The 22,146-nt window shown below is 39.6% G+C and overlaps 1 protein-coding gene across 1 annotated transcript in view; it reads left to right on the top strand.

The window, feature by feature from the left end:
* mkln1 (muskelin 1, intracellular mediator containing kelch motifs) overlaps positions 1-22,146 on the top strand; it is a 108,255-nt gene that overhangs the window by 71,147 nt on the left and 14,962 nt on the right. Inside the window, exons 13-14 of the mRNA XM_043713224.1 lie at positions 14,167-14,314; positions 17,601-17,715. Of these exons, the coding sequence (XP_043569159.1) occupies positions 14,167-14,314; positions 17,601-17,715 (263 nt within the window). The remainder of the gene's footprint in view (positions 1-14,166; positions 14,315-17,600; positions 17,716-22,146) is intronic.

The following is a 22,146-nucleotide window of genomic DNA, read 5'->3' as shown; positions in this document are numbered from 1 at the left end:
CCAAGAGCACTAGCAAACCTCCCGCCAAGGGTACTGGTGCCCCTCAGGTTCAGGTGTAGACCATCCTGTTTATAGAGGTCCCACCTTCCCCAGAAAGAACCCCAGTTATCCAAAAACCGGAATCCCTCCCTTCTGCACCATCCCTGTAGCCACACATTTAACTGTTCTCTCTCCCTATTCCTCGACTCTCTATCACGAGGCATGGGTAACAAACCAGAGACAACAACTCTGTTCGTTCTAACTTTGAGCTTCCAACCTAGCTCCCTGAAAGCCTGCCTAACATCCTCAGTGCTCCTCCTACCTATGTCATTGTTGCCAATGTGGACCACGATTTCGGGTTGCTCCCCCTCCCCCTTAAGGACCCGGAAAACACGATCAGAGACATCACGTACCCTTGCACCTGGGAGGCAACATACCAAACGTGAGTCTCTCTCGTTCCCACAAAACCGCCTATCTGTGCTCCTAACTATCGAGTCCCCAATTACTACTGCTCTGCTCTTCTCCTCCCTTCCCTTCTGAGTAACGGGGACAGGCTCTGTGCCAGAGGCCTGAGCCCCGTTACTTACCCCCACAAGTATCCAAACGGTATACTTGTTCTTGAGGGGAACGGCTGCAGGGGGTCCCTGCACTGGCTGCTTCCTCCCAGTCCCCCTCACTGTCACCCATCTATCTGCCATCTTTGGAGTTACTACTTCCCTAAAGCTCCGATTTATGACCCCCTCTGCCTCCCGAATGATCCTAAGTTCATCCAACTCCAGCTCCAGTTCCCTAACACGGTCTTGGAGGAGCTGGAGATGGGTGCACTTCCTGCAAGTGTAATCAGCAGGGAAGTCCATGGCATCCCTCACCTCAAACATGTTGCAAGAGGAACATTGCACTGCCTTCACTGCCATCCCTCTAAAAGTAACCTTTTTTAAAAAAAAAAAATCAGCAACCTGCTGATTTTAAGCTAAAAAGAAGTTCTGCGTATCTCACAAATGAGAAGTCTGGTATGTAAGTTTCAGTGCCACTGTGATGCCTTGGTATATAGACTGTATGTTCCACAGATTGGCAGATTGTGTCAAACCACAAATCCTTTCATCTCTTGGCAACTCGCAAGGTACAGACTGTGTATCCAACCAGCTGCACTTGCAAAAGCAAAACACAGAGTCCAGCATTAGGTGTGGCTGCAAAATTTGACAACATTGACTAAACTTGAGGATGCAAATAACAATGCTGACAATCAAACTCAGATTTTCAACTGGACTCACAGTGTGGCACCTTTATATGCATCGGAAACTACATATGTAATTCCACAGGCAATTGTTTTTTGAAAACAAAGAACGTGCACCAATTTCATCTCAACTCTGAGGAGTCCAGAGCCAGGGACCACAGCCTTAGGATGTGGGGTAGGTCATTTAAGACTTGGATCCGAAGAAATTTATTCACCCAGAGAGTGGTGATCCCATGGAATTCTTTGCCATAGAAAGCAGTTGAGACCCAATCATGTATGTTTTCAAGAAGGCGTGAGATATAGTTCTTGGGTAAAAAGGGATCAAAAGGTATGGGAAGAAAAGAGGTACTGAGTTGGATGATCAGCCATGATCATTTTGAATGGAGGTGCAGGAATGAAGGACTGAATGACCTTCTCTTGCTGTTTCCCACAGCTGACTGCCATTTTCTGAATAATTTTCTCAGAGCAATGCCTTCACCAGAATCAACCTGCTTATTTTCACATAGCAAACAGTCAGTTTACTGTCAGTCATCATTAGCTGGTGCAATCTCAATGCCATTGTCTTTAGCAATTACAGTCCACTTGCCAATCAATCAACCCTTACATCCCATACAATATAAATGTTTTCTCTTTTTATTTTGGTAATTCCTGCAGATTGTCCTGAAGTCATCAAGTGGAAAAGCTTTGACAAAATGTTTTTTAATTTTTGATTTATATAGGATACATATATTTGTGTCATTGGTGTAGAACACCTATTTGAACATTTAATTTGAAGGAGTGAGAAAGGAAAAGAGGAATAGTGCCTGCATGATCTATCAGACCATTGAGTGCAGTTTTCAGTGAAGTAGACAAAATAATTGTCTTCATATTCTGACTGTACTTGTCGCATCCTATTCTGTCATTGCTTGAAATTTTCATGAAGAAACAATGACTGCTGTCAAAAATTGAATGAAAAATTTATATGACCCATAGCCTGCTGATCTTTCTATATGCATCTTTGCTTTTTCTGTCTGGTGATGTAAATAAACAACTGAGACTCATTTCGGTATTTACAGACTGAAAGACAGCTCAGTTGCAACTTTGAAATTGGGACCAAAGAGCTAATGTTCTATAGAACATAGAACATAGAATTGGTATTTTTTGGTGCATAGAAATGGATAGCACTTAACTTGTGGTTCTCACACTAAAAGCAGGGTGGGTCCAGTGTCTCAACTGATCTAACCGCCTATGTTAAGTTAGACATTTTCTGCTCTTTTCTGTTACTTTTCCATTGGCTAATTCATACCATTAGACTTTGGTTTTACTTGTTTATAGAACACTGACCTGTACACGCCCATCTTATGTAAATATCATGGACAGGAACCCTCCGTTGACCTACTTTAATTATTCCAAAGTACAAATTCAAATTTTTTTCTTTTTACAAATCATCCAACATTAATTTCTATATTTGGACCCAATTTATCTGGTTGCTTGTCTTCTAACTTGCTTTTTGTGTGTTTTTTGTTTCTATTCCATTACAAGTGGCAGAGCCTTCAGTCATCCACCCTGTCTACCCCATCATTGAATTTGTGTCTTTCTACTTTTTCAAATGCCCCTTGAAACCCTGTATCTTCTGCATCGAATTAGATTGTTTAATATCAGATGCCTGTAGAATGCTTGGTGATGTGATGATATGTTATGTATTGTTTGCAACAAATGCAAGTACCATAGGTCCACACACATTATGTCCCTCAATTCTTCAAGTGCTGGTATTAATCGCAGTCTAAACTTGCAGACCCCTAGCTACCAGCAGCTGGGATTTCTTGGTAGTTTATCCTTGTTTCCTGATGAGGCTAAATATGGTTGTGTTTATTGAAGTTGCCAGGGTGATTTGAAAACATTTGGACTACCACATTTTATAGGACAGGAGTCTCATGTAGGCCAGACAGGGAAGAATGCTGGGATTTTTGGAATTATTAAAAGAATGTTTGTTTGTTACAGCAAATGTTTATTACATTGGCACTTAGGTTGGCCTTGAAAGGATTGGCTGGAATGGCTTTTCTAAGTTGCTTAATGATGAAAGACTGTCTGTTGTATAGCACCTCATCACGTCTCAGCGTCCAAAAGCATTTCGTATGCAGTGAATTGCTTTGAAATGTTGTTGCAGCTTGGCAAACAAAAGCGGCAGCGTTTTATGTGTTAATAATTTTCAACCATGTAGCAAAATGCAAAAAGTGTTTTCCTTTCTAGTGCTGGTTAAGGGAGGAATGATGACCAGATCAATGGGGTCTTCAACACCTAATTAAACCAGTAAACGATACCTTGATTAAATGTCATTAACACTACACACAAAACGCATTATTGCATTGAAATGTTTTAGGTTACGTGCTCAAACCCTCGAGTGGGCCTCAACTCAAGCTTCCAAAGTTTGGCACAATACAGCAACCAGCTGTGTCATTGTGACATATTAAGGAGTGATGCAGCAGGGATATCAGTAGCTGCAAAGAAAAACAAGATGAACTTTTTAGGCGTAACTAAATAATTATTGAACTGTTGAATACCAAAAATACAAGGAGAAAGGAAAAATCATTAATAATTGAGTTAAAGAGGCAGCAGCCAGCTTGTTTCAACTACTTGAATTGATCTACAGTCGGTTTTGCTATAACGTATTGCTTCAATGTGAATTGGCTTTAACGCGATTTAAAAATTTAGACTGTTACTTGTGGATCACGAATTTTCCTTCCCTTTATTGACTATAATGCGATTCCTGCCCCATTAGTTTAAATGGCAGACAAGTGCGCGATTTTCTTATAACACGAGAAAGGAATTATTGCGTTATATCAGAACTGATTGTATGTAACGCTCAAAGTCCTCTGACAGTCACTTTCCATGACACATCCTCCTCTTTCTCTTTCCATCACTTGCTTCATATGATTTTCTTCCCAAATTCCTTCAGTTTCCTGACCCATGCCCAATAAGTTAATGACACAAGTGTTCGTGTCTTGGAATATTTAGAAGCCAGACATAACCCAAATTTAAGTTTCTGAACCCTTTAGAAATCCCAATCTATGATTCTGCAGGAATTGTCTGGAATTTAAACATCCAACAGACAATTCCCCAGCTTCCCACCAACCTGTGCAAATATCTTGGATTTGATATCAGGAAATTTTGAATACTTCTGACTTGCTTACCTGGATAGTTGCATTGGAAATGCTAGAATGAATTTTAATCTAATTTATGGGGTAACTACAACTCAGCCTTCTGACTCAGTCCTTGCCCCATGCTCTCTGGTTCTCCAAACTGACATCCTTCATTGGTCAGTGCATTGAGTAAAGGAATTGGGATGTCATATTGCAGCTGTACAGGATATTGCTGAAGCCACTTTTGGAATACTGTGTTCAATTCTGGTCTCCCTGCTGTGGAAAGGATATTGCCGGATTGGAGGGTTTGAGCTATAGGGAGAAGCTGAATATGCTGAGGTGTTTTTCTCTGGCATGTTGGAGTCTGAAAGGTGACTTCCAGAGGTTCATTAAATCTGAGGCGCATAGTTAGGGTGAATAACCAAGGTTTCTCCCCCAGGATAGGAGAGTCCAAAACTAGAGGGCATAGGTTTAAGTTGAGAGGGCAAGGATTTAAAAAGGAACTGGGGGGCAATTTATTCACACAGAGGGTAATGCATGCATGGGAGCTGCCAAAGGAGGTGGTGGAGGCTGGTGCAGTTACAATATTTAAAAGGCACCTGGATGGATAGACAAATAGGATGGGTTGAAAGGGATTTGGACCAAATGCTGGCAAATGAGGCTAGATCAGTTTAGGATATCTGGTTGGCATGGATGAGCTGGGCCATGCTGAATAACTCTGACTCTATTATGAATGGACCTCTCATATATTAGAGGCGATTGTTCTCTGTACCTTCTCTGTAACTGTAACACTGTATTCTGCATTCTGTTCAATTACCCAGATGTACTTATGTAAGGTATGATTTGTCTGGTCAGCATGTATCTTGGTACTTGTGAATAATAAATCAAATCAAAGAGGAGGGAGGGCAATAAATGCTTCCCTACTCAGTGATGCCCAATTATCATTTGCAAAAATACTTTTAAAAACTTGGTTACTTGTGGAGACTTGGTCACTGAATGTTTGCAATCTAACCAGTGTTGCGTTACCTGAAAAATCTTGAGGGATTTTGGATTACAGTGCTCCTCTTGTGTTGATCATATACCCGTTCCCCATCCTGATCTTCCACTAAGCAGAATAGGGACTGCCAAGTCATTGGGATCAGTACACATAACCAAAAGAACATGAGGGTCCCTGCTAGTCCATGAACAAGCTAATTTGTGTACAAAACTTATAGCCTGCTAATATATGTCATCAATTGACTCTGTATTCTTGATTGCAGTCTGAGTTGTATTGAGTTGCTATTCCTCTTGTTATTGCATCAGGCTAGCTTTTTATTAGCTGCATTTGTACTTTTTAGGAAAAAAATACCATAGATTCTGGAAATTGGAAGCAGACATTGCTGGAAAAGCTCAGCAGGTCGTCCAGTATCTGTGGAGAGAAAGCAGGTTTAACATTTTCGGGTGCAGGGAAGGGTTCTGATCAAGGGTCACTTTCTCACCACAGATGCTTCAGACCTGTTGAGTTTTTGGAACAGTTTTTGTTTCATACTGTCTATAGTCTTTGACTTTGCATCATTTTTAAATTCTAAAAGCTACTGTTTGAAAAGAAAGGCTGGATCTTTTAAGCAGCACCTTTCACAGCTACCAGATGCCCTGAAGCACTTGACAGCCGATGAAATATAAGAGAAAGTGAAGACTAGATGCTCGAGATTGGAGTTGAAAAGTGTGGTGCTGGAAAAGAACACAGCAGGTTGGGCAGCATTCCAAGAGCACGACATTCTACATTTTTGGCATAAGTCTTTCATCAGGAATGTGTTGGGGAGTGGGGGGTAGGTAGGAGGGAACTGGGGCTGAGAGATAAAGAGGAATGTGGGGTTGAGGTAGCTGGCATGGCTATAGTTGGGTGATGGTGATAGGTTGGAGGGGAGGGTGGAGTGGATAGGTGGGAAGGAAGATGGACAGGTAGGACAGTTCAAGAGGGCAGTGCAGAGTTGGATAATTGGATCTGGGATGAAGTGGGGGGAGGAGAGATGAGGAAACTGGTGAAGTCGTCACTGATGCCACTGATAGAAATACATATATTGCTCTTTTCTCTTAGCTTAGGAACTTTACACACTGTCCCTTGATGACATATGTTGAAAGTGTAGAATCACTTCTCTCACATGACAACTGACATTCAACGTGTCATGATTCCATCATTTTGCTACACTATAGAACTCATTACAGCCAACCAGATGTTAAATATTTATCTAGTTTCATCTTAGAGCCATCTCTGCATTGTTATCAATCATTCACTAACTTAAAAAGTTTCCTAGTTCTCTTCCACATAATCTGCAGTAGTTTGGAGATTTGTCTGCAATATGATGATCTTGTAATCTCCTTGAAAGTTTCCTGCACACTCTCTTTACAGCTGTTGAAGGTTGGCATGTTCCACTCTGAATGAACCACACCTGCCTTGAGTCATCAATTGCCATGTTTAACTCTTCCTCTTTGAACAACTGACTCCTATTTCTGCCCTGTCCAACTGAAGGAAAACCATTATTTCCTGACTGCGTCTTGTTTCCCTTCAGAATTCTGCCTCACCTCCTCCACGTTGACTGTATTTCATCCACTTCATTTCACTTTTCTTATTTGCCGTTTTGTTTTTTTCTAAAAATAATTTGGAGCCCTTTATATGAAAAAAATTTTAAAAGTCATTGCTTTTCAGAAATGTGGGTGCATTGTTTAAAGCTGCATGATCTACTTTCACTCTCATCTGTAGTTGAGTTACTTTTGGGGGCAAAACCTCACTTGATTTTAAATGTTGTAATGTTTGTTACAATTGGTTAATATACTGTTATTTCTCCTATTAATCTGAAGAAGTTGAATTAGAACAACATGTTGGAGACAAATTCCATTGAAACTATTAGAGTTAGAGGGTGTTATCGGTATTGCTGTCCTTCATAGTGACTTTGTCCCACAAATTCCTGTTCCATTTTAAACCTTGTCATTTTGGGGATCAGTCAGCCTAGTTAGCTGGACAGCTGGCTTATGATGCAGTGTGACGCCAACAGCATGGGTTCAATTCCTGCACTGACTGAAGTTACCACTGTGGTCTCTTTCTCAACTGCTCCCCTAGCCTGAGCCTTGGGTTAAACGACCACCAGTTCTGTCTCTTCTGAGGGAGCATCCTTATGGTCATGGAAGACTGTGGTGACTTCACCTTTGTGCTTAAGTCTGAACTGCCCATTACTTGTTGTCATATATGTGAAATGCTGTTCAGGTGGTTGTATTTCTCTTCATACAGCATTTTCTTTACTGGTTCAGCTGCATAAAACCTTAACATGTTAATTATATTTTTAAAATCTTGAGTTACCCTTTTACCATTCCTTGGACAGCAAGATCGTCATGTCCAACTTAGCAACTTGCTAAATCAAAGCTGAAGCCAATCATTGTTCAAGTCTCGCTGAGTAAGATTGACCTTTGTATGCACAGATGCAAATATGGAATTATATAACTTTTTAAATCTGTAGTAACAGTTTGAATATAGGTGACTAGAATATTTGGATAATTTTCCAAGGTCAGGTTTGAGGTTTTTTCCCAGTTACGTTTACTGCCAGCTGCACAGTGCTTAGGCAGGCAACACAAATTTCAAGTAAATCTTAATATCAGTTGATTTTTAAAAAATAATCATGGAATGAGGGCAGCATTTATTTTTCCACCTGTAATTGCTTAAAGTCACCTACAGTGCTGTGGGGCTGGATTCACATGCAGGTCAGACCCTGTAAGGATGGCAAACTTCACTCCCGAAAGGATGAGTGATCCAGTTGGGTTTCTTCCGACAATCAGCAATGGATTCCTGGTAATGATTAGACTCTCATTCCAGATTTTTATTGAACTTGTATTCCACCATCTGCAGTGGCAGAATTTGAACCGAGGTTCTCAGAATAATACCTGGGTCTCTGCATTAATACCCTAGTGATAATACCTCTAGGTTGTTGCTTTCCCCTCAATGCTATTTATTAAAAGTATTTTTGGAGAGTGAGGAATTAAATTTTCAATATCTTTTTTAAAAGTTTTTCTCCAGAATTTGATCATGTGTGTACATTGGGGGAAAATCTTCATTTGCCATAACTCGCCACACGTAAATGTGCATGAGGTAATTATTTATGTTTGTAACGCTGGGTGTTAATTTTTTTGAACAGTTTGTTTTGGGATGCTAGGCTTATACCCGTCAATAGGCTTTACTTTTGATGTTTAAGAATTTCAGGACAGATTTGAGCTATTCATCCCATTAAACCACAGCAATGGTTCTGACTCAATTCACCATCCTTCCGCAATTTCTAATAATAGGCATAGTCCTCAGGCGAATTTCTGTTTTTATTTTAATCACCTCAGTTGAATCTGCAGTTATGTTGCTATTCACTGTGGAAAATATTTTTCTGTCAAGACTTATGACTGAATTGGCTCAGTATCTTCTATGCTGAAAATGTGTTGCTGGAAAAGCACAGCTTTTCCAGCAACACATTTTCAGCTTTGATCTCCAGCATCTGCAGTCCTCACTTTCTCCTCAGTATCTTCTATAATCATCTCTTGTTCTGCAGAGTAGAAGAGACCTAACTGGCATGTGAATTTACTTCTGTGTTTTTAAATATGTCACTCCAATATTCCTTGTCCCATTCAGTGGATGACAAAATAGTTATGTCCAGCTAGCAACTTGCTAAATCAATGCTGAAGCTAAATTCAATCCTCTGTTCTTGAATTCCTCTAATTTCTTATCTACATATTGCTGGTTCCCAGGTGATGCAAATGTATCGTCCTTTTCCAAGTAGAGAGAATTTCCACTGGTCTACTGTATTTCCAGGAATAAGAAACAATTGATTGTGAAACTGGCATAAGACCAGCCATCCATGATGTCTTTTTGGTTGGAAAATCTATAGTCTGTTATCAGTGCCCTGAGTGAATTAGCTGAGGTACTCACATAAACAACACTTCATGTGTGAGTTATTCTTCATAGAATTGTTAAGTTTTCTGCATAACCAACATAAATAAATCTACAAATAAGGGTACAGAGAAGGGTATAATGCAAAATATTTATGTAAAAACTTCGGTTAGGCTGTACCAAGACTCACGAAAGATCATCAGACCAGTAAGTTAACTCTGCTTTTGTCTATCCATAAATGCTGCTTGATCTTTTGAGTATTTCCATAGTTTTCCTTTCCTATTTCAAATATATTTGCAGTATTTTTCTTTTTTATTGTGTGTTACTAATTTTAACTAATTATTTCTGGAAAGATGCATTAAAACATTCTGCTTGGTGTGCTTGAATTTACAGCAGCTAAACTCATCAATATAACAATGTAATTCTCATTTGCGGTTAACGGACCTGCGCTCCTGGAGTAGCGCGTGTGTCTAGTTAGGTCGCACACATTGTATATAACACTTTGAGAAGCTGTGGACCAAGCTGAATGAACAGTGTGATCTGCTGGGCCAGTGTTGTTAGAACCTGTACCTTGTGGATTTCTAGATCTGCCAAGTGTTGCTCATTAGGAGTGATGCTCACCCAATTAGATTTGCAAATAGACTTCGGTTTGATTTAAAAAGAACATATCTAGATTTTATAGCAGCATATACAGCGCCTTAAAGTTATCCCCAAATAATGAAAGGTTTGGAAAAATGCCCAGTACTTGGAGCTTGGCTGAAGACATAAGTTTTTTTCTAAAAGTGTTAAAAAGATGGGCATGGAAGAGTTTAACCAGGAGAAGAAACTACTAATGGTTGACTAGGCGCAAGATGGCAGAAAAAATGTTGCGTTGGGGGTAGTGTTAGCATGATTAGAGGATTGGCTAACGAAGGGAAGATAAGAGTAAGGACAAAGGATAATTGTGTTTTCACGATGATCATCTGATCCCTGTGGCACTGATACTATTTGCAATGCGAAGGCCACAACTATTTACAATGCATATTAATGACTTGGTGACAGAAGTGAATATAGTATTGTCAAGTTTGCGAATGTCACAAAAACAGTGGGGAGACAAGTAGTGAAGACTACAGTTTCAGTAAAGCAATATAGATTGGTGAGGTGAGTGGCGAAAAGCTTGACTTTTGGAATAAAATGTGGGGAACTGAGAGGTTTTGCACTTTGGCAGAAGAGCTAATTAGTATTTAGTTTAATGGTCTTCCCATTGTCTATCCAGAAAAAAAGTTGAAATTCATTCCAATTCTTGATGTTAGTTTCTCTGATTTCATTTTGAAAGTTACTACTGAATCTGCTTAAACCTGTCGGGTAATGCAATCTAGATGATGAGAGTCTCTTAAAAATAAAAAAGCAAAGGAAGTGATCAAAGAGCAGGAAACGAGCAGTTGATGCTGCTTTCACCGAACCTTGTTACTGACTCCAGTGGTGAACAGATATTTAATGAGATCTAATTGGGAAACAAACTTAACATTTTAGAAACATATGGAAGCTGTTGTTTTGCAGTTCTGAGTAATTAGTTCTTGTGCTGTGATGACCTAATTTTGAGCCTGATTTTCTGTTCCTAGTTGTGCATCTTGTTTGTTTCTTCTGCATTATTGATCTTTTGCACATATAAGGTAGTAGAATTTTATGCTTTGAAATCCCAGTATAACCAGCTTTGTGCTGCAACTCCTCAAGGACTGGAAAATATATCCCATTGGCTTAAGCTGAAGGCCATTTAAGATTGAAGTCCTGATTTAGCTGCATCCCACATATGTCATCTGTTATCGGTCTATTGCTGCTTCAACACTAACTGCATTTAACAGAGAGTTGGGTTATTTTCGTCTACCTGAATGATGGGTTTGAACACAGACTCATCAGTGTAATTCAGGAAAATATCAGAAAACAAAATTAATTCTTCCAAACCCTTTCACTTCCCGGAATTTTATTTAGTTGCTCTTTTTAACAGGTTTATTCTGTTTTTTTTCCAAAAGTTCCTTTGTAACTACTTCAGTATAAGATTTTCAAAGTTTAAAGATATGTCCTGCATTCCAAACTGGTAAATCACTACATTGTAGTGCATGTTCTGTATTATTTAGAGGAATACTGGCAATCTGCTTTATGATGTAGTTTATTTAACATGCTACTCATAAGTAGTTGGCATCTGGAAGGACCAAATCTGTGGCTAGTGTTTCTTAAGCTTTGTTGCCATGCAGCACCTTTTAAGTTCTGGTGCAGGTTGTGCAGACATCACCTTCTTTAAATTACCACAGAATATAAGGGGCTGCACACAACCTACTTGCTGCTAATTATCTATTGACTACAGGATGATGCCAGGAAGAGTGGAGGTAGATGACGTCTCTGCAAAGTTTTGTTGGCTCCAGTTGACACATTTCAAGAAAATTAATATCAAAAAATAGACTTGGTAATCTAGTACTTGAACCCAACTCGAGAATAATATTACCACCTTTGTTTATTTAAAGATTTTCCCTATATTTTACCATCCATAGACACTGTTGATAATCAGCCATAACTTTGGCCATTAATGGGGTATGCAGGGCTAGACCACACACTGAGGCTTGAAGTTCTTACCATCACTACACATGACACATCACTACATTAAGTTAGTATTCTAATGGCAAAGTGAATGGACAGACAAAGGTAAGCTTATAGCTTTGAACTCATGAAATATTCGGTTTAGTCTGTTAACTCCGGTACTGTATATTGTTTTGGGTGTCTGTCAACATTAGCTGATTGCAACTACATCCAAGTCTTCTAAATTTGGGTGAGTTGAATGTCTCCTAATGTCAAAGGACAGGAAATGAAGTCAAGCAAATAGGGGGTAAACTGTTGATTCAAAACCAATTTTTATTTTTATGAAACAAAACTCTTGTGTTCTGAGGAAGGGTCACTGGACCCAAAATGTTAACTCTGATTTCTTTCCACCGATGCTGCCAGACCTGCTGTTTTTTTTCTAGCAGTTTGTGTTTTTGTTTCTGATTTCAAGCATCCACAGTTCTTTTGGTTTCTATTTTTGTAAATTTTCTCAGAGAAAGTGAGGGCTGCAGATACTGGAGATCAGAGCTGAAAATGTGTTGCTGGAAAAGTGCAGCAGGTCAGGCAGCATCCAAGGAACAGGAGAATCGACGTTTCGGACACACTTTCCTCATTCCTGAAGAAGGGCTTATGCCCGAAACGTCGAATCTCCTGCTCCTTGGATGCTGCCTGACCTGCTGCGCTTTTCCAGCAACACATTTTCAGCTGTAAATTTTCTCAGTTGGCTTTAGAAATCAGTCTTTTTGCAACTATCGATTAACTCAGTAGTGGAGGGGTTTGCTAACCACCTGGATTTTCATTTGCATCATCCATTTACATTGATGAACAAAGCTGGTAACTGCATTTTAACACTTTTATTACGAAAAATCTATCCTTTTTCTTGCCTTCAGTTATGGTGTACAGCTACCACTGTTTCTCATGATTTCCGGATTTTCACTGCCTTTGTCCTACATTCCTGGTGTTCTTCTGAACTAGCTCAAGATCTGAAGAATGGAAGCAAAATGCACTGTATACTGGAAATCTGAAATAAAAACAGCAAATGCTAGAGAAATTCAGCATGTCTGGCAGCATCTGTGGAGTGAGAAACCAGAGTCCTGCTAGATCTGCTGAGCTTCTCTGTTTAAATTTGATGACTGGAGATGTTAACTTGTAAGAGTACTTCTGTAAGTTGTGCAATTTCTTCTCATGAAGTGTATTTAAAGTCTATTTTCCCAGCTACTCTTCATTTCATTTCAAACTAATTAGGCTGCTTCATGCACAAGGTATTGCATGTACCACCAATGCCTCCTTACAAGTCCCAACGCTATTAGAAAATATATTTGGAAGCTACTTGTCAACTGTACAATCTAACGCGTATACCATCTTTTTATAAGAACCATTCATTTTAATATGTTTAAACTGATGAGTTTCATTGAATATGAGTGCACTAGGATCTGAGTATTTTCCCAAGTGACTGACTGTTGCAGTAAGTAAAGAGTGAACAGAAATTGTTGAAAAAAACCTAACAATGTCTGATACAAGAGTACAGATCAGTTGGACTTTTGGGAAACAAACCCTTCTTCAGATATTAGAGTCGTCAGATGTTACAAATAAGCTGCATTTAAAAGTACAGGGCAGGGTGTACACAAAGCTCCCTGGAGTGTGCTTTCTCTCCCTCATCAACACAGTCATTCTCCATTACATATACTCACATGTGCACAGGCCCACGGGCATCCCACTTGTTCCAAGATACGTCAGCACACCGATTCTCCACTTCTATTAGTTACAACATTTGAGAAGGCAAGCCACTGTAGAGTATTGAGTTGATCAGTGTTATTTATAGTAAAAATATCTTTAAGCTTATCCTCACTTGATTTAAAGTTCCTGAAAAGAGAACATTGGAATATTTTACCATCTGTTAATTTTCTTTCACCAGACTTGAGGCAGTGGAAGACGTGTCATTGAATATTTTTAGCATGAATATAGATAGATAGAGGAGAAAGTGAGGTCTGCAGATGCTGGAGATCAGAGCTGAAAATGTGTTGCTGGAAAAGCGCAGCAGGTCAGGCAGCATCCAGGGAACAGGAGAATCGACGTTTCGGGCATAAGCCCTTCTTCAGGAATCAATAGATAGATTCTTGTTTGTTAAAGGTATTAGATTATTGGAACTGTGGAATTTGAAGCACAAACAGATTTTTATTGAATGGTGGTGTTGGCTTGAGGGGCTGAATCATCTACTTCAGCCCTGTTTTGGCTGCTCAAAGACTGAAGTAGTCACAAGATGGGAGTAGAGCATTATTCAGATATTGCCTCTGAAAGCATTTTGAAACTTGTGTAAATGTTTGCTTTGAAATACGTCATTTTTGAGTTTTTGCACTCTTTAGTTCCAATGACAGGTTTCACTCAACGAGCTACAATTGACCCAGAACTGAATGAGATTCATGTCCTGTCGGGTCTCAGTAAAGATAAAGACAAGCGGGAAGAGAATGTTCGGAATTCTTTTTGGATTTATGATATCGCTCGGAATAACTGGTAAGTGCCAAAGCATAAAAAGATTACCAGAAGTGCTAACCACGACCTCTTCCATGTTATCCAACGGTTTTGTACTGCTAAGCACACTCGGGCACTTATTTTTGGTTTGCTCTTGTGATGATACTATGGCTTTAAGAAGTGTATTTTGTCAAAGAACAAAGAAAATTTACAGCCCGGGAACAGGCCCTTCAGCCCTCCAAGCCTGAGCTGATCCAAATGTACTGTCTAAACCTGTTGCCCAATTCCTAAGCATCTGTATCCCTCTATTCCCCACCTACTCATGCATTTATCCAGGCTCATCTTAAATGAATATACCGTGCCTGCCTCTACCACCTCTGCTGGCAAAGCGTCCCAAATGCCCACCACCCTCTGTGTGAAGTACTTGCCGCGTGTACCCCCTTAAACTTTCCACCTCTCACCTTGAAAGCGTGACCTCTCATTATTGTCCTTATTTATAGATTGAGATCAGGTGTGCCAATCGGCTTGCTTCTAAGCTCAGAAAATAAACAGCTTGTGAGGCCTTGGTTTTTTTAAAACGTTGGAACAATAGAAGCAGCCTGAGTGGGGTGGGGTGAGGTCAAACTCCCAGGAGCCGGGATTTTTAGTTTTAGTTTTTTGGTGGCAGTTGCTGGGGTCTAGCAGCTGCTGTAATTCTCTCCCTGTGGCAGTCTGTCTGAGCTTTCTCTTGATACGTTTTCCTCATAGACTGGAAAATTGCCTGAGACCATCAATTTTACTGAATTTGCCTTTGCCCGGGGTGTGTTTAAGGAATGCTCAATATTGGAACAGTTACTGTTTAGTATTAAATAATCTATTATTCTGTTTAGTTTTCCATTAAAATTATTCTAATTTCTTTCTTCCTTTTGTAGTATTTTAACCATAGTGTATGAATAAAGTGTGTTTTGCTTCAATTCTGGTAGTTTGGTGAATTGAATTGCATCTGGAGTACAACACCTGGCACGTGCCTTTAAAATAAGAAAACGTTAGTGTCTAGGCTATTTTGAGGGATTTGGTCTGGTTCATAACACACTTTGCTTGTTTTCTAAAAGCCTGCAGAGCCCTTAAGTGTTAGTATAGAGTTATAGACTAATTTAGCTCAAGAAGAAATAATTCAACCCACTGTGTGTATGTGCTGACTTTTCTACTGTATGTTCAAGGAAGAAATCAAAACCGTACTTACATGACGGATTTTTCGTTTCATTATTTTCCATCAATTTTTGTGCACTTGAATGTTTCCTTTTTAGTTCCCAAGGTAGTCAAACTGTGAGCAACTGCATCTTTTGTTATCTCGGATTACTAGTTTCTAGATAATTAATAAGTAGTTTGACTGTCCTTCATATAAATTTTGCCTGAAATACCTTTGCTCAGCATCATTTTGTGCTTGTTCACTATGATGCTAGAAAGTATCATTGAGTTAATGGCATTAGAACAAAGACAATTGCTTCCACAAACCGGAAGGTTTGAAATTGTAGTCTTGCCATTCCATGATACTTGTTGTGTAACATGTTCATGGTTGTATTTTTTTTAAACCTGTAAAATTAGTTCCTTAAAGAGTTGCGAGTCTATTTAGCTGTCAGCTCATTGTTCTTGTGTACCATATTTATACAATGAATGGGGTGAACTGTAGTTTAGGTACAGAAGCACATAGGAGGGGGATGTCCAGCTTTTGCTTCATGTTGCCCTTCGGGGCGGCACGGTGGCACAGTGGTTAGCACTGCTGCCTCACAGCGTCTGAGACCCAGGTTCATTTCCTGCCTCAGGCGACTGACTGTGTGTGGAGTTTGCACATTCTCCCCGTGTCTGCGTGGGTTTCCTCCAGGTGCTCCGGTTTCCTCCCACAGTCCAAAAATGTGCAGGTCAGGTGAATTGGCCATGCTAAATTGCCCGTAGTGTTAGGTAAAGGGTAACTGTAGGGGTATGGATGGGTTGCGCTTCGGCGGGTCGGTGTGGACTTGTTGGGCCGAAGGGCCTGTTTCCACACTGTAATCTAGTCTAATCTAAAAAGATACTATCATTAAAACTGACAATTGCAGCAACCAGGAAATATTCCACGTTGTCTAAACTGGAACTAACTGTCTGAAAAGGTGGGAGAGGCAGAGACCCTATTTATGCTTAAATATACTTGACTATGCACTTGAAGTGCCAGGACTGTAAGCACTATTAACCAAGAAATGCAAAATTAGAATGTAACTTTTTTTTTGGCTTGGACAGAAATAGTGGACTGGATGGCCTCATTCTGTATTGTAAATTTGTTTACACTAAACGTTGGTACTATGTTTTAAGTGTGTATGGTTTCATTTTCTGACATGGTGTCATTTAAAGCACTCTACTGAATTTCAGACCTCCAAGTCAGAAAGTATATTCTGATTTTCTTGATCCACATATTCATGATTGCTGTGCATATTTGACTGGCATCTCCAGCTAAGAGTTAGATTACAGTCATTACTCTGATCTTGACGGTATTGAGGGGTGTATCAGATTCTGAAATGAGTACTGTTTCAGAAGCGCACAGTGTTTCAAAACGTATTGCCTGTATGTCATAGAAAAAAATCCTTAGCCCATTGAATCCATGTCTAACCCTTCTATTATTCTACATAATGCAACTCAGTTCTACTCCAGCTCTTTGTCCGTAGCCCTGCCATTTTTTTCCAAACTTCACCGTTTATCCAGATCCTTTTGGAAAGTGTCGGTGCTGCGAGGCCTGCAGAATATTTCCATTGTTTTCTGTTTTTAAGTCTTGTATGCATGTATTCACATGGGGACAATTATTTCCATCTGGAAAAATACCCATAGCATTCCTTTCTGAGTTGTGTTCTCTCGAGTTTAAATGGTTAACTTAATTAAACTTTTCAAAATGTTGGGACAAAACCTAACTCACTTTTATCTCTGTGCGTTAATTAAATAAAGCTAGTGTGGTTGTGTGAAGCCAAATAATGTTCAACCAAATTGATTGTTTTCTGATGAAAAGAGAGAGAAAGTGATGTGTACTTGGGATTTCATATGGAGATGAATTGAAGTGCATCAAATGAACAACTGACAAGGTAGTTAGAGAGAAACTATTTCTACTGGTTAAGAGTTTAGTCTGAAAAATATAGCAAAAGGCGTTTGATGCTAAAACAATTGAGAAACGCTTGGATGAGAAACATTCGATGTAAAATTAAAGGATCCAGGGCAAAGACAAATGTGTGGAGCTACATATGACCTTGAATAGTAGAACAGACTTGAGCTAAATGTTCTTTTCCCTTGAATCTACATTGTTGTAATGACATGTTTCTCTGTTGCATAGGTCCTGTGTTTACAAAAACGATCAATCTATAAAAGATAATCCAAATAAGAGCCTTCAAGAAGAGGAGCCATGCCCGCGATTTGCTCATCAGCTCGTCTATGATGATATGCATAAGGTATCTTCACATTTTTGGTTCTCATTCACTCTTGGATTTATTTTTTCCTTCCCGACTTTTTCATCATCTGCTCCCAGAACATTTGCCTTCATTGTACAGTCAGATTAGCTGAAAGCAACTATCACTTTTGTGAGCAAAGAGCAAGCTGACTTGCATCCTATCATCATAACCTTATTAGAAATGGGAAAAAGACCCCACACTTGAGCCAATAAATCTGCTTCCTCAGAGTTCTGAGCAAAATCTTTCCTTCTTCATTTTTCCAATCATATTTTGAGGACTTGTGCCGAAATCGACTACCGTCATGGCACTGTTCAGGTACTGCTATGTGAGCAATATATTTGTTTAGGTGCCTTTTGGAATATGAAAGACTTAACAAGATGCTTGTCCGATTTGAAGTTTTTCTTCAAACTTCTGATTCTAACACCAGCTTAATGGCTATGTTTTTAGCAAATGAATTTCTGTTACTTCCCCACCATCTTCGTCACCTTTCAAAAAAATCATGAAATATTTTTGAAATGTTGTTGGTGTATCTCTTTGCCCTACATCCACAAATGTGGAAATCCTGTATCTTAAATCCAAGGACTTTTTTTCTGTACTAGATCTTGATCAGATGTGGCAATGGAAAATTAATAGAGATGAAGATAATTGTCAGGTAATAGAAAAGAAGACATGAAAAGCATTGTAAAAAGGCTGTATTTAAAGTGCTTAACTTTGAAGTAGAAGTGTTGGCTTTTCCAGCTCAGCAGTTAAACTGGCAATTAATTTATTTTCCTTTTTCTAGATTTCCCATATTTGACTACACTAAATTTGAAATGCATGGAAATGAATATGAAAGCAATTATATACACACTTTTGTTGTTATAGCATTCTAGGAAAGTACTGCTCAAATAGAGTTGTTTGATTTTCTGTTTTGTTGTTTGCCCTGCAGAACTGGTTTTGTTGAAATAGTTTTGTACCCAGGGTTATCAAATTATTTCACCTGTGTGGGTAGGAACATGAGAATGTATATAGTTGATAAAAGCAATTATGATCCCAGAGAACGGCCACTGACGGTGTGGAAGTAAACTTGTGCCTGTTTAAATTTCTCAGCAATCTGTGCCCTGTCATGATATGTGAGATCATTGTGGCCTCGAAAAGACACTGCGGACTACAAACTATCCCGTTATCCTTTTACTAATGTTGAAATAGATAAATACTTGATTTTATCTTGGCCTGTTCTTGACTCTTAAAGGATAGTGTCATGTGAAAAAGGAGCTTGTCAGACAATCTTTTTCTCTTAATTTGCGCTCCATTTCTGGAGGATTGATGGATGCCAGCGTATGGCTGTGAAGATGCTGGGCAGCATTCAGTACTTTGTTGAAGTGACCCTACTTTAATTGTAAGTGCCGACATCCAGGATGAGCAGGGAGTGCTGCCATTTGTTGCTTTCATCTACATTGGTGTGCACTTCCTTATTTGTCACGAGTTTTAAGTAGTTTTTTTTCCTTTCTTTTCTTCCCCATCACTCTTTCCAGCTTAAAAACCCTGCAGCTATGGCTGACATCAGTAAACTAATTAGTGCATTAGAGTTGAACCTGCTATTTCCTGATTTATATGGCTCATTTCCACACTGGGTTGTGATTTTTTGGAACTGAGCAATAATTCTTTCTTTCTTTTCCTCATTTGGATGATGCGTGAAATAATTGACATCTAATACCTTTCCCTTTGCAAAGGGACAATTGAGTACTTACCCCCTTCAAAACAGAGCTTCTTTAAATGGGTTGATCTCTTTCATCAACCCAGCTTACCTGTTTGCACACAGCTGGCTTTGTTCTTACTGGAGTCAGCAGTTTGAAGGCTGATATAATTCAGCAGGGAAAAGCTTGCATTTGAAATCCAGCTCAGAAAATCAAATTTCCTTAGAATAGAAGCAGACCCCTCTTATTTCAATAAAAGTAAAACACCTGTTGCTGTTCAGTGTGTTCACAATGCATCAAGGCGGCCTTTTTCTATTGGGTGCATTCCAGCAGAAGCCACAACGCAGCAGTCACTGTGAGGACTACATTGTGTTTGAGCAGACTGCAATGCCTCTTAAGGTAATGCAACTTGTGTTTGAGCAGACTGCAATGCCTCTTAAGGTAATGCAACTTAATTCACTTGCTGCAAAGTGAAATCACACCAGACTAAATCTCTTACCTTTGAAGTGGTTTAGCTAAGTTAGCATGTGGGTACAATAAGTAATTAAGGCACAAATTAAATTTTGGCCTTTTAAAAACCGGGAATTCTTGTTACAACTATACTGTGTGTTGGTGAGGCGACCCTGAAGTACTGTTTACAGTTTTGGTTCCTGTATTTCAAAAGGATCCACGGGTATTTGAAACTGCTCAAAACAGATTGAAGTGAAGAGATTGACATATCAAGAACAGCTAAACTAGTTAGGTCTTTGTTCATTAGACTTGAGAAGAAAATGCAGTGATCCTATTGAAATATACAAGTTTGTGAAGGGGCTTCACAGGGTAGATGTTGAGAAGATTTTTCCATCAGCAGGACATGGTTTAAAGCAGAACATTTGAAACTCTGAAACAAAGCACGTTCTCCTCTCAGATGGTAGTGAATATCTGAAATTCTCTACCACACAGGGTACTGGAGGCTAGAATACAAAGTATTTAAGTAAGTAGTTAGATCATTTTAAATGTGTTAGGGCTTGGAAGCTAAAGAACTTCGGGAAATAAATAGCAACAGCTTTAAAAATGTCCATATTATATTGGAAGAGGTGCTACAAGCCTTAAAGCACACAAAGTGGATAACTTCCCTGGACCTGAGCAGGTTTTACCCTGGAAGTGATTGCTGAGCCCTGTGCTGAGATATTTGTCTCATTGGTAGTCACAGGTGAGGTGCTGGAAGACAGAAGGTTGGCTAATTTGGTGCAGCTATTTAAGAAAGGTAATAAGGAAAAGCCAGGAAGCTATAAACAGGTGAGTCTAACATCAGTGGTGTGCATGTTGTTGGAGGGGATCCTGAGGGATAGGATTTACATGTATTTGGAAAGACATGGACTGATTAGGGATAGTCAACATGGTTCTATGCATGACAAGTTGTGTCTCACTAACTAAATTGAGTTTTTTGAAGAAGTAATGAAGAGGATAGATAACGGCAGAGTGGTGGATGTGATCTATATGGGCTTCAGTGAGGCCTTCGACAAGGTTCCTTATGGGAGACTGGCTAGCAAGGTTACGTTGCACAAAATAGAGGGAGAGCTAGCTATTTGGATACAGAACTGGCTTGCAGGTATGAGACAGAGTGGTGGTGGAGGAGGGTTGCTTTTCAGACTTGAGGCCTGAGACCAGCAGTGAGCCACAAAGATCGATGCTGCGTCCACTGCTTTTTGTCATTCATATAACTGATTTGGATGTATGATTAGCAAGTTTGCAGATTACACCAAAATTGGTGGTGTAGTGGACAGCCAAGCAAGTTACCTCAGTACAGTGGCACCTTGAGCCGAGAAATGGCAGATGGAATCAAAATTAGATAAATGTGAGGTGCTACTATTTGGAAAGGCTTATCAAAGCAGGATCTGTACACTTAATGATAAGGTCCTGGAGAGTGTAGATTTATAGTTCATTGAATGTAGAGTCACAGGTAGCCAGGATAGTGAAGATGTTTGGCATGCTTGCCTTTATTGGTGAGTGCATTGAGTATAGGAGTTTGGAAGTCATTATTGCAGTTGTACAGGACATTGATGAGGCCACTTTTGGGATACTGCATGCAATTCTGGTCTCCTTGCTATAGGAAGGTTGTGAAATTTGAAGGGGTTCAGAAAAGATTGACAAGGATGTTGCCAGGGTTGGAGGGTTTGAGCGAACCCTCCAACCCTGGGGGTCTAGAGTTAATAGTCTGGGGCTATTTTCCCTTGTGCATTGGAAGCTGAGGGGTGACCTTAGAGGTTTATACAATCCTGAGGAGCATAGTTAGGGTGAATAGCCCAGGCCTTCTCTCCAGGGGAGTGGAGTCCAAAACTAGAGGGCATAAGTTTAATGAGAGAGGGGAAAGATTTAAAAGGGACCTGAGGGGAAACATTTTCACGTAGAGGGTGGTGCATTAAGCAAGGTTGAGGCAAAGGTGCTTAGCAGAAGACTCCTTTCCAATTAAGTAAACAGCTTGCGGCCTTAGAGATTTTATTTAAAGTTGGAACAGTAGAAATAGTGGAATGGGTGGGGTCAAGCTCTCACAGAATCAAGGTTCTTAATTTTAGTTTTCTGCAGTAGCTGGGGTCTTGAAGCTGGATGTGGAAGCTCTTAATCCTCTCTCTGTTACATCTAAAAGCTGCAGTTCTCTTCCTGTTGCTGGAATTGCATGTGAGATGATCTATTTTACTGAATTTGTCTTTGCCAAGGGTGTTTGAGATATTTTATTGAAACAGTTAACTTGCAGTAATTAATATATTTTCTGTTT

The sequence above is a fragment of the Chiloscyllium plagiosum genome, chromosome 23 (genome assembly GCF_004010195.1).
Source record: "Chiloscyllium plagiosum isolate BGI_BamShark_2017 chromosome 23, ASM401019v2, whole genome shotgun sequence".
NCBI classification, from domain to species: domain Eukaryota; kingdom Metazoa; phylum Chordata; class Chondrichthyes; order Orectolobiformes; family Hemiscylliidae; genus Chiloscyllium; species Chiloscyllium plagiosum.
The sequence above is the reverse complement of the archived record's forward strand: the minus strand, read 5'-3'. Positions and strand labels throughout refer to the sequence as shown.